General features: G+C 47.7%; 1 protein-coding gene across 5 annotated transcripts; it reads left to right on the forward strand.

Annotated features, from left to right (window-relative positions):
• The first annotated feature begins 280 nt into the window (after nucleotides 1–280).
• Nucleotides 281–16,528, forward strand: AMZ1 (archaelysin family metallopeptidase 1). 5 transcript variants are annotated; one of them, XM_069810294.1, is made up of 9 exons: nucleotides 281–600; nucleotides 6,815–6,858; nucleotides 6,960–7,282; nucleotides 7,826–8,159; nucleotides 8,807–8,974; nucleotides 9,855–9,983; nucleotides 10,326–10,489; nucleotides 11,870–12,046; nucleotides 15,813–16,528. In XM_069810294.1, the coding sequence occupies exons 4-9, from the start codon at nucleotides 7,856–7,858 to the stop codon at nucleotides 16,380–16,382; spliced, it is 1,512 nt and encodes a 503-aa protein (XP_069666395.1). In that variant the 5' UTR covers nucleotides 281–600; nucleotides 6,815–6,858; nucleotides 6,960–7,282; nucleotides 7,826–7,855; the 3' UTR covers nucleotides 16,383–16,528. The 5 variants fall into 5 exon arrangements, with proteins under 5 accessions (XP_069666395.1, XP_069666392.1, XP_069666394.1 ...); XM_069810291.1 differs by having other exon boundaries at nucleotides 6,815–7,282; XM_069810293.1 differs by lacking the exon at nucleotides 6,815–6,858.
• The last annotated feature ends 625 nt before the right edge of the window (nucleotides 16,529–17,153 follow it).

A 17,153-nucleotide genomic window follows, 5' to 3' on the forward strand; every position in this document is an offset into this window, starting at 1 on the left:
ACACGGCTCCCACGGAGGAGATGGCATCAGTCGCCCGCATAACCACCTAACCAGCGCTCGGGTCTCCAGACACCCACTCCTTCCTTCGTTTCTCATTAAGAGCAGAGATTAAAGAGCTTGCCGTCCTCGGAGCGCTGCCGCGTCGCTCGGCCCCAGGCTCTTTGGGGAACACGTTTCCCAAAATGGGATCCCGCTCCCTTCTTCTCTCCCAGGCTCCACCGAAACCGGGAAGGACCCCTTCCTGTCACCGACCCTGTCACCACCCGTGGACACCTTCTCCCTTGGACCCCCCCCTTTCCCGCGTAACTGCCCCCCTCACCCCCCCGGGGCAGCCCCGCTCCGAGGGCGCCCCCTGGCGGCTGCCCCGCGCATCGGCGTGAGGCGACTCGCGGCGACGGCGGCTGGGCGAATCCCGCCGTTTCCAAGACTGAGGCACCGACACCCCCACCTCGCCTTTTTTCTTCTTCCTCCTCCTCCTCCTCCTCCTCCTGCTGCTCCTCCTGCCGCCGCCGGGCTCCGCTCCGCCTCGTCAACCCCCGAACCGGGTGCCCCGGCCCTACCGCACCTCTCCGGTCTCCCGCAGCCCCGGCCCGGCGGGCGGTGAGTCCTCCCCGGGCCGCTTGAGGGGAGGGAAGGTTGGGGGGGGGGGGGGGCACGGGAGGGGGGGGTTCGCCCTCATCGTGAGGGGGGGAGGGCAGCCCTCATCGTGAGGGAGGGGAGGGGGGGCACAGCCCGGCATGGCGGGAAGCGGGGGCACGGGAGGGCCGGGGGGGGGGGGGGGGGAGGCATCTTGCCGGGTGATGGGCATCGCCCCCCCCCGGGGCTGGGGGTCCGTGCCCGGGGTAGGGTCCCAGGGTGCTGGGGGTCGTGCCCGGGCCGTCCTCGGTGCACCCTCCCGGGGGCTTGGGGTGCCGCCGGGCTGAGGTTGGGGTCTCGTCCCAGGGTGCTGGGGGGGGGAAACACGACTCGGTACTTCCCCACACACCCACCCGTGCCGGTCCTGCCCCGGGGATCGGCACCAACTGCCCCTTTTCCAAATCTAAGGGGGGGGGGGGATGCTGGGGTGCCCCAGGAGCAGGACCTGCTTCTGCAGCGTTTCCAGAACATCCCTCTCGCCCAGCAAACCCCCGGGCTGGTGGTTAGGGTACAGCTGGCCACTAAGAAATTTGGGGGTTGGGGGCTGTCGTTGTGTCCCGTCCCCCCCCAGGCCATGCTGGCTTTGTGGCTGCTCGGCCGTGGTACTACCTTGGAGCCCCCTCCTTCTCCTTGGCTGTAAAATGCACATAAACATCCCCTACCTGGCGGCACCACTTAAAAAGCACTTGATTTCTTGGGAGGAGGCACAGCATTACAGTGCATTTATACTGCGTGATGAACCACTTTTATAATGCCTGTGCTCGAGGGAATATCCGACCATAGCCATACCTGTTTGGGCATTCATCTGTACGGAAAATGCAGCCTCTTTCCTGGCTAACACTGGGGTTGTCTTGCAGAAACCATTTAGTCTGTCTAGACAAGTATGATGAAGAGCAAAGTGCCTGGAGCTGTGAATGATTAGAGCTTGGGTATCTCTGCAGCGTTAGGTTTGTTGTACAGCACCGGTAAGTGTTGCTCTCTGCATCTGGATGCTTTTGGGTCTTTGGTCAGCAAATGCACAGGAACCAGCCAGCAGATTGTAGAGGTTTGTTTCACGTAAGAGCAAGGGGAGAAGAATGCAGCCAGCCCTTTGTCACACATGTACACAGGAGAAGCATCACAGAGAGTTTAACCGGACTAAACCAAACAGAGATAGCACTAAAAATGATGAATAAATGGGTGATGAGGGGGAGCAGGGAGAAAGGCATATACTGTCAGCTTACTTTCTGGAGGGTAGCACAGAGAAGTTCATGAATGTTTGTATGGCACTTAGAGATCCCCAAACAGAAGGCACTAAAAAAATGTACCATTATGTGTGAGCATAGGATAAATAAAATCCTTAGGACAGAAGAGCAAAACTAGGGATAATGTATGTCCTTAATACATATTCATAGAAAGAAAAGTGTATTGAAGAGATCAGGTTTAACGTAAAACAAAATTTAGGGGAAAGTGGATGTGTAGGTGTTCTTAAATACTTAAGAACACTTAAGTAAGAATACTTAAATAAGGACAGATGCAAGCATCTGTCTCCATCTTAGGTATTTAATGACCTTTACAAATCTAGTCTTTAATCCTGCAAACTCTTCTGCATGCAAGTTGTCCATCTGACTTGTCCAACAGTCTAAGTAAATTAATGAGGAAGATTCATGTGAGGACAACCTTTCAGGACTGAGCCTTGCAGCAATAACATATCAATCACTATTCCAATATGACACGTAGGTTCTCCTCCCAGTAAATGCACGTGTGAATCCCTGATGGTTTCCACAGCACCAGGAATGACTCACTTTGAGAGAGACCACACAAAGCATCTGTTTCCAAGTCACAAACATATTCTGGAGACATTACACATAAATATTATTGTGATCCAGCAGTACGTGAGGCCAGAAGGTTTTATCTAACTTTATGGTCTGGAACACATAGAGATCTGACTCAGTGTTTTGTGGCCATTTAATGGAAAATGAACAGAAGATGCGACAGCTCCTTGTGGGTACAAGCATGGGGATGACCAGGTCCAGAGTGTATTTTCTCCGTAAGCAGAGGAGATCGATTCTGAGAAGTGCTGAGCATTTTTAAATTCCCCCGCAGCCCCTGGGAGTTGCCCCATTTCAGGTCTGAACCTGGCAAAACAGATTTGGTCTGACCCCAGCAGCTGAGCTTATTCAGCAGGCAAAGCCTGGCTCTGTGCAAGGGGCTGCCTTGAGGTCCTCGAGGAAGGAGCTGGACTGCTGAGAATTTTATTTGGACCCAAGTTAAATGCTGTTACATCTCGGTGTCCTCTCTCTGTCCCAACACACTGGACTTTTTTACCCATTGAGAGTTCAGCTTCTCAGTCAAGAAAAATCTCTTTCTATATATGTCAACAAATAAATTGAGAAAATTGCTTTCAGCCTGTCATCTGTGTTATACTGGGAAGGAAAGACTGATCCTAGAGTGGCAGTAACAGATACCAATGGCAAATCTCAGGAAAAGAGCTATTAAGCAACTAGGGCATGTGTTGATACTTAGTTAATGCTTGTTATGTTTGCTCTGGGCTTTTCATTTCTGTTGACTGGCTATGAATTTTCTGCATTATCAGTGCTTGTTTACAGTACAGCACCTAACTTAGGCAATTAATCAGTTTTAAGAGACTCTGCTAATGTCCCTCTGACATCCGAAGAGCCCAGTTAAGTAAGTCTGCCTCTAAATACTTCACAAGAGCTGAGAGGGGATGGAAACAGAATGAATGTCCTTCTGTGCATTTCCAGCCTGCAGTATATATGAGAGAGTCAGAGTTAGAAATGAGTTAGAAGTCAACTTATAAAATAAACAACTTTAGAATGACCAGCTTAAAAAAAAAAAAAATACAATCTGTACAATGTTAGGGCCAAATTCCATAAAATACCAAATAAATCCATTATGTACTGAGTGCCCTTCTCTGAACCTGTACAACAGATTTTCTGCATGCAAGACCATTTCTATCTTGTCAGAATATCCCGAATGAACTCGCGCTGTGTGATATTGCCTTGGCTTTTGAGAATTACACTGTTACTGTCAGCCCCAGGCATATCTATCCAAGAAAGCAATGTCAATATAACAGAGAATAAGTGACATATCTGTGAATTACAAAAAGAATAATTCATAGGTAATTTTCAATTACAGAGAATAATTTATAGGTGCCTGATTTGCAAAGAGAATAATTTATGAGTAACCTGAATTGCATATAAAGCACGTTTACAGGTTACTGTAAGAAAGGGAGTATACCGACTGCTGAGCTGTTACGTGCTGAGACTGGATTTTTGGGAGCATTTCTTGTGAAAACACCACCATGAAAAAAAATCCATCAGATTGCATAGTAAGAAGATTTGTGTGATATGCCAAATCTGAGCTGAAACCTCTGTATGTTACCAAAAGCCAGACGTACAGCCCGTGTTGTCCTTGGAGCTCCTGCCTCACAACATGCACCACAAGCAGAAAGGTCACAACTGGGTTCCTACAACACAATCATTGGAAGAAGCTGTCCCCAACAGCGGACAAGGAGCCAAGTGCCAAAACCTTTGGGTTATGTCTGTCTCCACTGCACTGTGTGGATGTGATAATGAAGAATATGAAAGAAAAGAGAGGGAGGTCTCCATAAACTGGACTAGGATTCCCAGCACAGGCTGGCTCCTTCCCTGCTCTCTTAGGGACCTTGCGGGTGCCAGGAGGGCACAGGCTCATGTTTCATACTGCACAGACAGGCATCGCTCATTTGTACAATCCAATACAGGTGCTCCTTGTTTTGGAATAATTACATTAGCAAATGGCTGCAAGATGGAATGACAAAATGCAGATTGAGAATAGGATGCTTTTATTCTAATGGTAAAAGTAGAAAATGGCACATCAGTGGACATGATGAGTGTCTCCACTTGCAGCAGATCTTTAAATTATTATTTGCTTAAAGCATTTCCACCAGTGCAAATACAAGTTACTGGCCTTTTAAATAAAAAGAGTTACTTTCTCCTCCTCAGGACTTGCTAGTCAAGTCCTATGGCTTGTCATTAAACAAGGGGCCAAATTAGCTGCTTTTTTTCTTAAAGACGTGATGTCTCCTTCCTATATACCTGAAGGGCAGAAAGATGCATCGGTGCTTCCACTTCTTCATCACCACCTTGGCATCTTAAAAACTGGGGGGGGGGGGGGAATCCAAGTGAAAGTGCCATTCCCTCCTGAAGCACTGCATCAGGGAGTAATACAATGCACCCTCAACACAAGAACTAAAAATTACAAAGCCCTTTTGCACTACTTCAGTTAATGAAACACTATATCCATATATTAGATCAAGCACAAATAACATCTACTGTGGTTAATGTTGTAAAATGGTTTCTTTTTTAAACTGCTGAAGTTGTCCATAAAAATTTTCTGAAGCATTAATTTTCTCCAGTGAAGTATTTTAGAAAAGCTTGTTAAAGAAAAGTTACTGTGTTGGATTTGGAGAACATAATGGGTTGCTGCTGTTCTGTTGGAAGCAAAACCAGAGTCTCCAGGAGACAGAGGCATGCATCGCTCCAGACTGTGTGTTGCAAGTGAATTCCTGTGCTTGAGCTTTCAAACCACTAAAGTGTAATCATGAGCATCCTTGGGCATGGTGGACATTCACAAAACACCCATGGTCATAGCTGAGAATGTCTGGAGCTGGGTGAATGTCCCCTTTTAGGAAGCCTTGGGAAACAATGTATATCCCATAGCTTTGGGTACACACTATATTCCATGAGAGAGCCCCGGGGAACACATGCTAGAAGACTGCGCTCATTGTATCTGCTGTTGCATACATCCCATTTAGAAAAGAAAAATCCATTCATTTTCTAACCAGCTCCTCCTCCCCCAGACCCACACTCCATTTATTGCCAGGAAGCGCTGATGAAAGTGGCTCGTGCTTCTCAGAAACCTTCTTTGACAAGATCACTCTCAACCTGGACCAAATGCAAAGTCTCCTTGATTTCCCTGGGAGCAACACACAGTCAGTAGCTCACAGGATCGCATCCTCAGTCATTTTAATATTGCTAATAGTTTCCAAGTGTAAGTTCTACATATGGCTGGAAAAACGATGCTCGTATTTAAGGTTTGTGCAGAACAAGTGAAATCTTGGCCTTAGGAAAAGGCAAATCTCTACCCTCGCCCAAGGCAAAACTCCTGATGACCTGGTGGGGTCAGACTCTCACTTCATCCTCCCAAATCTGGAAGCAAGTCAGAAGTGTAGAGATTTTGGGTGACAAAGCATAGAACAACATCACATGAACCCTTGTTGCTACCTGTAAAAACCAGCAGAAGCACTTGGGACATTTTTTGGGGAATACGAAGACGTGGCTGAGAAAGCATCACAGATTTTATTTCTAAACTTTCATTGTATTAGGGCCCTTGTACCACTTCAGGTCCCACTGTGCCGTCTGCTGTCAGCCTTTAATGCTAGCGAAACACAAAGCTTGCAAAAATAAAAGGAAATGCTTACCCGCTCCCTCTCCTAGGCTATATACCCTTAGCGTCAAAAAAGATCATACAAACCGAGTCTTTTTTAAGGGCTGCTTATACATACACATATCTTCCCAAGGGTTAGATGTAATGAAATTCAGTGTTAATTTTAATGGGCTGCTACCTTTCTCTTACAGTGCAAACTACCAGAGCCTTCTTTGCACAACTGAGCAAAGACTTTGGCTCATACTGGTACTATTTTTTAAATATTAAATTTTCTTGTTACATTGCTGTCCTCAAGGGCCACTGAATATCACTTACCTGACAGAGCTAGGCTGCAAACCTACTTAAATTATAGACTTAACCAGTTTCTCCTAAAAATATTTCCCCTTTTTCTGTCATTGAATGATGCTATTATAATGATGATGGTCAGCAGCTGATACATTTGCTTATCCACCCAGAAAGTTTGTCTGGTTTCTTTTCAGTTAGTATTAACTTGCCTAACAGAAGATTATACTTATTGCTAGAAACCCTGTGCTTTTGTGCATATATACCTATGTATTTTTCATTCTCCTGTATACAGGTGGAGCACTTACCTGTGGTAGGCAACTTTGCCCAAAGTGCTGCTCCAAAATACTCTAGTTCTACTTGGCTTGATCTCCTTACAAAAAAAATGGATGTCTTTGGAAAAATCCAGACATAGGTTAGCTGTAGGGGTTGTACTTTGTTTCCTCTTTGTCTTCCCTTTCCCCAGGATGTCTACTGGAATCTCCATAAGTGCATAAACTGCAATGGGAAGTAGGTGCTTGACTTCTACAGCTTTGGAAAATGCTGGCCTTAGAAAGGCCCCTGGAGAGGATATTTCTGGGATGCTCTGAATTAATTTCTTTTTCCTGCAGGCTTTCATTTGCTCTTTATTTACCACTTTACATCATCACCAGCATTCCTGATGCTAACACGGTGTGACTTGAAGTTATTCACAAAGTGACATGATGGCAACGGGCCCGGACATATCTTGCTAGAGAGGCGGCAGCACCAGCAAACACAAGTCTCACACACCAAGTCCTACCTGTGGATCAGGCTGGGCAAACCTTCCCACATCTTGCAGCCTGACAACAGCACTGGGAGCTGGCAAATGCCCCAGGGTCAATACCTAAGAGTGAGGATTGAAAGCTGTTAGAGGAAATTGTCAACAGTGAACAGCTGCTTTCAGTGGTGTCAGGTAAGTCAGAAGTTTAGGTTTCTGACAGCTAGACAGATAAATAAAGACCAAGATCTACCTCTTCTTTCCTGCCATGGACCTATGCCTTCAAGAGCCCCAAGGAGTGTGGTTTAGCCCCAGCAAAAAGGAGCACCACCTTTCAACATCATATGAGGGCCAGTGCAGCCAGTTGCACAACACACAGAGGTATTTCCCATGTTATTGGGACTTCAGGATAGAGCACCAAAAAAAAAAAAAAAAAAAAAATTATCTGATTTAATCCAGACGTCTGGTAGCAATAATAAGGCTATGCATTTCTTGAGCACCATCTACTGGTACGTTGTCCATAAACCAGTGACATACCCGCAGATGTAGAGCACCCTATAACAGCTACTCTCATGTAAACACGTAGGGCTCCTGGCCAGCACTCTGTACAGCATTTATAAGTTTCCAATCAAACCTTACAGCTGGAATCCTGGGGCAAACTGCTTTGAGAGCAAAGCGTGAGAAGGTTTCCAGGTCCCTCGCGAGGCCCCGTGCTGATGGTTGTATCCCCTCCTGCAGGCAGTGCCACAACTGGTGGGTTTCTCCACGATGCTGCAGTGCAAACACGCTCAGGAATTCAGTTTTGGGCCCCGGGCTCTGAAGGACGCGCTGATCTCCACCAACCCAGCCCTGCAGGAGCTCTATGCCAAAGCTTTCTCCAGGGCGGAGAAGCTGTTCCTTTCTGAAGCGTACAACCCTCAGAGAACGCTCTTCTGCACGCTGCTCATCCGGACGGCTTTTGACTGGCTCCTCAGCCACCCTGATGCCCCTGAGGACTTTGAGACGTTCTATCACGCAATGCTGAGGAGGAAGCAGAACTTCTGTCGAAAGCACATTTACCTGCAACCTATAGGTAATGCGGGCATCTTCACTGAGCCACCTGGAAAGGTATGGGTGGGAGGTGGGTGGTGCTGAATGCTACTAACATCCTCTTCTAAGGACTAACCTGCAAAACGCAATTGCCATAGCAAAGGTAAGTGTAATACCAAATGCTCTGACATGTTCCCCAGTCCAGAGTCACAAGCCATGATGACAACCACCAGTAGACCTGCCCTGTAAATGGTATGTGTGCCCCTGGGTGAGATTTGCTATGAATATATGTATGCATACATACATACATATACATCTAGATGTAAAACAATGCTGGATAAAACAGCATTTCTGGAGCTCCATCCCTGATGGTTCATTAAAAACAGCCACCCATTCCCACATTAATCTTTCTGCATGACTTAAAATAGGAGACAATGTTCCTAGCATATCTGCTATGTTAATGAGAGAGCGTACTAATGTCTCGAGCCACCTCTCAAAAAGAGCCCCCTCTTCTCCTCCATATCTGTATAACCATCTAGAGATGTCCGCCACATCCCAGAGTAAGCAATTAACTTCAGAATGAACCAGCCTTCCTCTTCCTCAGTTGCTGTGGCCAGCCCCACAAAACCCCTTCAGACCCTATGGTTTACCCTAGCTTTAAAAAACTGATAATAGAGCTTCTCTTCTTAGACTTAATCGAAGGGCCTGCCGGGCTCTCGCTGCTGGATTCCCTCCAGAGCTGTGTTGAGTCTTTCTTCCTGGGTCTCCGTGTGAAGTGCCTTCCCTCCATCCCCATCTCTTCCATTCACTGCTGCTACCGCCACAGCCAGGACTCGGACAGGGTGCAGCTTCACGCAGGTAAGGACCTGGGAGCAGGGAGCCCATAGAGACATCAGCTTGGCATGCAGGCATGAGCCCTCCCTTAGGAAATGCCTGAAATAGCCCTTCATTGCCTGAGCAGGGAGGGGATGAGGAAGGGAGTAATCCTGCTCCCATGGAAAACCCAGAACTTTGAGGCTGGAAACAGGAATAAAACACAAAGTGACTTTCATCATATTTTCCTCTGCTGTTTGTATTTTTCAGTGCTATTATGTTTAGGTCCAGCTCTGCAAAGTGATCAGATCAGCTCCGCGGGAAGGCACTGTTGATTTGGTGCAGTCTGAGTTCTCCCATCTCTTGTCCAGAGCCAAAGTAAATCAGTGGCCTGGGTGGTGCAGGTGGGGAACTCATTGGCCTTTCATGTTAGGAAATCTGGGTTCAAGTGTCACACAGCTCCCCAGGGAAGGGGGTTTGTCAGCTGCCAAACTCTCACTGCACAAACATCCATCTGGAACAAGCTGTTTGCAGGTATCGTGGGCAGCACGTACTCAGCCCAGACCTAGCACTGCAGCAATGTGGCTGCTCCAGGTCAGGTCTGAAATGTCTGTAGGGAAATTTTTCTACTTCCAGGTGCTCATTTCCATGGGTTAGTACTGAATTCACCTACATCTCTGCCCTTAGCTCTGCTTTGTTTTAACTCTGTGCTCAGCACCACTTCCAAAGTCAGGTCTGCTCATACTCTGATTTGAGGAGATGGGCTACACAGCCATAGTTCTCCATCTGAGATGCTGAATCCAACAGCTCTGGCTATCTGTGGCTTGGATTACATCCTCCTCCCCATGAGCAGCAGAAATTCTGGCTCTTGCATGCCTTCCAGGGATGTTTCATTTTAATGAACATCTCTCTTGTCTTTCTCCAGATGGGATCCTGAATTTCCTGAAGAACAACAAGCCCATGGATGCCCTGTGTGTCCTTGGACTCACTCTGCTGGACCTTTACCCATGTGAGACCTGGAGCTTCACATTCAGCAAATTCCTGCCAGGACAAGGTGGGATTGGTGTCCCATGATCTCCTAGCACAGCGTGCAAATAAGGCAGCACTGTACCAAAAAGCCCTCGCTGCGAGACTGGAATAGTCAAATCCTATCCTTAATGTGTTATTCTCTCTCTGATAAGAGGAACTAGGTTTTCCCAATTTAAAATTAGCAGAGTCAGGGCTCCTGCTCCAGGCAAAGGTAACTGAGGTGCTACAAACCTTTTGGGAAGTGTCTCATCACACCCTTTGTGCTCAACTGGACTGTGCTACAACAGCTGTCTTTTCATGCTGCCCAAGGTGAGAGATGGTCATGAGAGCTGATGTCTAACTAACTTGTACATGCCTCTCTTTACAGAAGTGGGAGTCTGCAGCTTTGCCAGATTTTCTGGGGATTTCCCCCAGGCTGGCTGTAGCAGCTTGAATCCACTCACACAGAGGGAACGGTTATGTGAAGTCAGCAAGGAAAGCAGAGACCGGACATTGCCATTCAGTGCCCAAGAGATGGTCCAGTGCTGTAAGGTAGGACCAGCACCCCATATTTCTTGCCATGTAGGGTTAAATATTTCAGGCCTGGGCATAATCCACATCTCAGCCCAGTGAAGCAGGTATGAGACTCTGCTCCCAGAAGATGCAGGCAATCGCTGCTTAATCACACTTAACACAGTCCTAAAGAGCTTGTATTTCAGTGCACCACGTAGACAACTCTTACTCCCCTTGTCACTGGAGCAAACCAGAGCATCAGCTGTATAGTGAGGCTACAGGACTTGCCTTATGTCATGGAGCAACACTAAGACAAAAACCCTGCCCAGCTCCCAGGCTTGTGCTTGGGTAATCTGAGTATTTTGCTTGCCAGATGATGCACGTGCAGTAGGATCTATTAGGTGATACAGTATTTGGAGGTGAATCAGAGTATCTAGTGGAGTTGTGTGTTAATGAATGGATGGCTGGGAAGGGGTGACCGTGTCTTCCTCAGACATCGGTATCCATAAGGGGAAGGGACCACTTGCCAGACCTGCTTACATAGATAGATAGGTGAGAAAAATACCTCAGACAAGTTTGCACTTATATTTACATGCAGATGCCCTTAAACCCCATTATCTCCAACACAGCCCCTTCATGAGTGCTGTCCTCCCTCATCCCAGCATCTCCCCTGTGCCCTTGTGCCAGCTCTGCTTCCAGCGCTTCTCCCAAAGCTGGCCCACGCGGAGCAGCCGCACCAACACCTTTGGTGCCATTTCTCTCTGCCTCCCCCAGTATTTGCCCAGGATTTCTGAGTCTGAGGTCTCTTCCTGTAGCAATTTCAAATGATGTTAGGTGGCAATGGGAGGAGGAGGGGAATCCTCCATCCTCAGCCTTTCCACGGTTGCCAATTCCCAAGGCAGTCATGCTTGGCCAGCTGACTCCAGCTTAGTTTTTGCTTTGGCACAAACGTTAACAGCATCTGCTTTGGAAGGACCCAGATCTGTTATTGCCAATAGTTTCTTACAGTTTTCTCACGTGGACTGTGCTGCTCTTTTCAGACCGCAGTGGGACTGTTTTTCCCCCCTTAAGAAAACAAAAAACCCAAACACCACAGTGTCCTTGGGGAAGAGAGTGACAGCAGCACTGCCCTACAGCTCTGAACATGCGATCTACAGGGTTTTCCCACAGCTGCTTCTAAAAAACACACCCACCCTTCCTCCTCCACCACACAAACATGGATGTTGGGGTACCTGGGAAGAAGGGAGCCATGTTCCCCTTCCACCTCGGAAAAGCCTAGGCTGGAGAACTGCCAGGGCTGAGCAATGAGTCAGTTAGACTGTTGGGGAGCAGGGAAAGGGAAACAACAGAGGAGGAAGAAGAGGGGACAGTGAAAGCAGGAATGACCATACACTGCTGTAATTTTTGCTTTCCTGAAAGGTGACCTGCCACGAGATCTGCCACCTGATGGGGCTGGGGACCTGCCGCTGGCTGCAGTGCATCATGCAGGGCGCGCTGAGCCTGGACGAAGCCCTGCTGCGGCCTCTGGAGCCGTGTCCCATCTGCCTTCGGAAGCTGCAGCACGTCGTGGGTTTCAAACTCATCGAGCGCTACAGGGTGAGAGACAGATCCATTGGCCCTTCCTAGAGCAAGGGGACAGAGCAGGGAGCAGAGCGGCTCACCCCAAACCACAGCATTCAATGCACTGCAGCAGCATGTTAAATGCAGATGCTCTCAGTGCAAGGTGCTAAGAAAGCAAGCTTACACCTAAATGGAGGGGGGTGGTTGTACACATGGTCTGTGACTAACATAGCACTTTATACAAGCTCTAGGGCTTTTGGCTGTTCACAACAAGGGACAGCGCAACAGTCTGACCACATTTTGCTACTCCCAAAAATGAGGTGGGGGGGGCAGGCAGATTTCAAGCCAGAGGGTCAGTGAGCACAGCAATTCCCACATCTATACCCTTTCCTGTGTGCCGCCATGGTTTTCTGCCTCTCTGGGGCTGCTGGTAAGAGGGAGAAAATATTAAGTGTGTACATTGTTGCAGTTCCTCTGTTTAAAGATATGAGAAAGAATCCCAAATTATTACCCCCTAATAAGTGGAGGGTCCCAGACTCATCATTTGTCTCTTCTCTCCCACCCATAAAACTCCTAACACCACATTTAGACAACACCAGGAATAGTGCTAAGATGCCCTTAGCTCTAGAAATTGTTTTCTCCCTCTGCTGTCTAAGAAGCAGGATTCAGTAACCAAGCGGCTGGTGGAATAGGAATAATGTCATCATTCTCACTCAGCACCCTATCTTCTCCCTGGTTATAATTCCTGTCTGACACACATCATGTTCAGAGACAGGACTTTTCACGGCTGCCTACTTTAAAGTATGTGGGTTATATTTGTAACAAGATACACGCAGAATGAGAACGGGGATGCCTCTAGTTTCATTCAGCTTGGAATCAGATGCACAGAAGCACAGTAAAGGACATGGGGAAAAAAAAACAAAACAAAAACCACCAAACCCACGTTAATGTGGTTTTGCTACTTGTCTGTGCATCTGCAGTGGTGTTAGACCATTCTCCGATTTCGGGGCTGGCTGGTGCCTGCTTCTATCTGAGAGGTACCTAAATTGCTGAGACTACCAGAGGAGTAAATTCCAGTTTATTTAAACACCCAGCCTGTCAGCATCCAGCTACTGCTTTCTAGAAGAGAACTGCCATCTGGATTAAGCTTTTCTAGAAACATTTTTGCATTTATACCTGCAGTAAATACTGTAATTGGCTCAGTATCCCCTGGCAACAGTGAACACAAACCTGAAGAAAGGATACACTTGCCAAATGTCACATCTGCTTCCTTGACAAGGAAAAGCTCAGCTAGATGTATAGATGTAGTACAAGCTGGTATAAGACAGTTGTAATAATCTCTGTGAGAGGCTTTGCTATAGCATGAAGAGAAACATAAATGCCAGAGATAAATTAAACAGTTAAGGAACCAGACAGAAGAGAGCACAAAGCATTTGGAGACAATATCAGATAGCAAAGTTGCTTGCTAAGCACGTTTTGAGAGGTTGTGGCTGGCCAAGTGCAAGTCTAAAGTCACATCTCCCTTTGGAAAACTACCACAGATCCCCACCTGCCACACAACAGCCCCAGACGCTCATAATAAATACAGGAAATGCCAGATACAAAGCTGTTCCTTGCCAGCAACAGCAGGTAATGCTGCTGAAGTCTGCAACTGAGACACAGTTACCGGCAGAAGAGCGTGTGGGACAGGAAACCAGTCCTTATGCAGGAGGAAGAGCCCCTCAATTTATTTAGCCGAGTTGCACGCAGAAACATACTCCATTTTTTCATCACAGCTGCTTATTCCAGCATGAGTCATCTTGAAAACTGAAAGCAAATCAATTCTCATGGTGTTTCCCCACCACAACCAACATTTCCAACCGCTGCTTCTGCAGCATCCCAGGCTGTTCTGCATGTAGCAGAGGTTAGGTTGCAGTAGCCACGCTGCAGAAGAAAACAGCGTTCGAGCTGCTCTTAGAAGTTGGGTTAGCTACACCCTCACCATGGTGTTAATCGCAGTAGCTACTCTTAGTTGCAGTGTGGCTGCACTGCTGCTGGGGATGACAGCAGTGCCATGGCAGAGGGGTTTGAAAAACTTCCCATGCCAAACCTGGAGCCCCTTGAGGTGTCAGACATGTTTCATTCTTAGTGACTTACCTGGGGTGGGCATCCACTTCGAATGCTCCTGCCTGCAGGTAAGCTAAAACTGTGAAGAGCTTATCCCTTTCTAAGTATGAGAACATAAAAAAAGGCTGCAGCCCTACAAACCCTTCCCAAATTTGAATCAATAAACCACACAGAGGGTGAGAGGCAGGGAAGATTTTGGGGTTTTGGAAGCAATCTTGAGTCGATCATCCCCTCCTTTTGCCTTAAATAATCCAGATAGACTATTCAAACATCGTCATCTCAGCAGCTCTCTCTCTTCTTAGGAATCGTGCTAAGCAGCAGTTGCGATTTCTTCGCAGACTCACTACTCTTGGGAATTTTAAGAGACATTATAAAATCATGGGGAGGTTGCAGCTTTCCAATAGCTTTGCTGTTCCCTGCCCTAGTCCCACTCCTATTGCAGCTTCTGGTGCCGTCTTTGTTTTTTAAACCCAGAGGGAGGGAAGGGCTATTGGAGGTGGGATGAGGCAGGAGAAAAGTTGTCCCTTTACATTTTTTCTTGCCCCAGAAGGAGGGGGGCAGGGTGGATTAACTTAGCTGAAAGAGTCCATTTTATTCTCATATGAAATTCTTCCCTGAGGCTTCATGCACAGACTGAAATGAGAAACAGGGCCGATTTCTCCCACCCACTCAATTTGAGCTCTTTTATCCTTTCTGTCACTCGCCTGAAGAGAGAGCAATAGAGGAGGGAAGGGGGAGGGAGTAGTGGGGCGCTGCGGGAGAAGGGAGCTCTGCAGGGCTGGAAATCTCCTGCCCGCTTCTCAAACACTACAGCTGACCCTGAGCTCAGCACATATGGACCCAGCACAGTGACGGGCACACCAGGGGCTACACCTCAGGTTAATACTCTGACTGTCACTGCTGTTCCCTAAAGCAATCGCAGGGCTTTACAGAGGTATCACCTGGGAGCTGCAGAAAATAAAGATGAAGAAATAGGCCACGAGGGTGTGAAAGAGCTGAAAAACACACAAAAAAACCCCCAACACATGCCAACAAGGCAGACAAGGAGATCACCTTTTATCCAGTGATGACTGGAGTACTGCGATTCATTCCCCAAAGCATAAGGAGTAAACGTGCCAGAAGCAACCCGTTATATGCCCTATTGTAGCATTTAATATTTAAAAAGGAAATTGTCTCAGACATTTTCCTTTCATTAATTCTTTCCTGGAACCCAGCCTTCCCACTTGTGCATTGCAGCTCGAGAGGAGAAGAGCTATTCTTAGGAATAAAATGCACATTACCACAGGAGTTAACAACATGATGAAACAAGATTTTTCACCACTATCTCAGGAGCTTTTATGACACAGCTTCCTCTAGAGAGGCACTGGTCTGGCTCTCATGGAGATCACATCCACACAGCAGGGAGCGATTTTGTGCTGTTTCTCCTACCATCTTCAATAATAGAGCAGATACAGTCCACATCTGACTGGAGGCAGCTCTGCCACGGATGCTGACTCCAAGCAAATGCGACAAGAGGAAGCCCCTGCTTCATAGGGTAACCATGAGTTGTCCGAACCCATCTTCTGGCAGAGGGGGCCACAGCATCATCTGAAGCTGAGCCACTGAAGATGAACAGGTTTGCCTGACAAACACTGGGAAAGGCATAACTGTTTTCTTTTGTTCTCTATAATGAAACCTTTTTTTCATCTCACCACAGAAGCTCTATGCTTGGACACAGACTGTATTGTCCACTTGGCCAAGGCAAGAGTCAGCAGACCTGTCCGCCTCCGAGGACATCCTTCCATTCAGCTCAGACTCTGGGATGTGCTGCGAGAACGACTCCGAAGCTGTAACCTCCTTGTCCGAGCCACTGACACCAGACACTTGCAGCCAGGCCCTCTCCATTGGCCAGGAGCTGGAACAGGACGAGCATTCGTGTTCGCTGGCAGAGGCGCACAGCCAGCCGCAGCTTGCCGGATCCACCAAGTCCACAGATATCATTAAAGATTATGAACTGTGGCTGGAGACATGCATTGCTGCCTTAGAGAGAAACGTCTCCGAGGAGGAACTGGCTCAGGTAGACAAGACCGTGGATGCCCTGGCTAAGTGGGAAATGTTCACAGGACAACTGCCTGCTATGAAGAAGGACCTACCCTTTGCTAGGGACAACACTGGGCTACGGAAAGTTCTCGGAGACAAATTTTCCTCCTTGCGGAGGAAACTGAGTTCTAGAAAACTGTCCAAAGGGGAATCATCCCCTCACCGTTGGCGGTGGGAGGAAAACTAGGCTGGGTCTGCCTTGGGTTGGGCCAGCTTTGCTCCCACAGCTTTGGTTATGTTAGTGCCCTGCTTCTGACCTTTCTCACCACAAGTTTTTGCTGTCAGACAGAAACAGCAACTCCTCACAGGAATAAAAGGTGTTTCTTTTTCTGAGATTGCTAACATATTTTTTATGTGATCAGTTCTTCTCTAAGGGTTTTTCCTGTGCTGGTCTAAGAGACAGCAATACTCCAAACCCACATCAAGTCCTGTGTGGGCACTTGTATTTTCTTGCTGTATTTCATTTGGTCTGAAGTCAGCCAGGAAGAGGTCCATGCTAAACACTAAACACATTCTCACAGAAGCTTGGGCCATCTGAACAAACAGATGCAAATTAAACCAGGGCAGCTCTCCCATACACAGAGCTCTCCTCCGCTTAGCATTTCAGTCTAAAGCACAGATTATATTTCTCCCTCTCCTCATCCCTCATACCAAATGCTCATCTCTGTTCTGGTCACTGCCTCATCAGCTGGAGGTTGTGTGGAACGCAGGAGCACAACCACGGCCGATGGACTCACGCTACAAGTAGGGGGCAGAGATGGAGGAGGACAGGCAGAGAGTCAGTGAGTAAAGCACAAAGATCCCTGGCAGCTCATCTGCCTTAAAGAACAGTGTTAGTGTGACGACTGCCTTTTGGCGGACACTCAAGGGGATCTCCAGAGCTGCTTCAGTTCAAACAAAGCCAGGCTTGGAGCCCTGGGCTGTAACTACTCACATCCACTGTACATTGGCACAGGAG

The sequence above is a fragment of the Haliaeetus albicilla genome, chromosome 22 (assembly GCF_947461875.1).
Source record: "Haliaeetus albicilla chromosome 22, bHalAlb1.1, whole genome shotgun sequence".
Lineage (NCBI taxonomy): Eukaryota > Metazoa > Chordata > Aves > Accipitriformes > Accipitridae > Haliaeetus > Haliaeetus albicilla.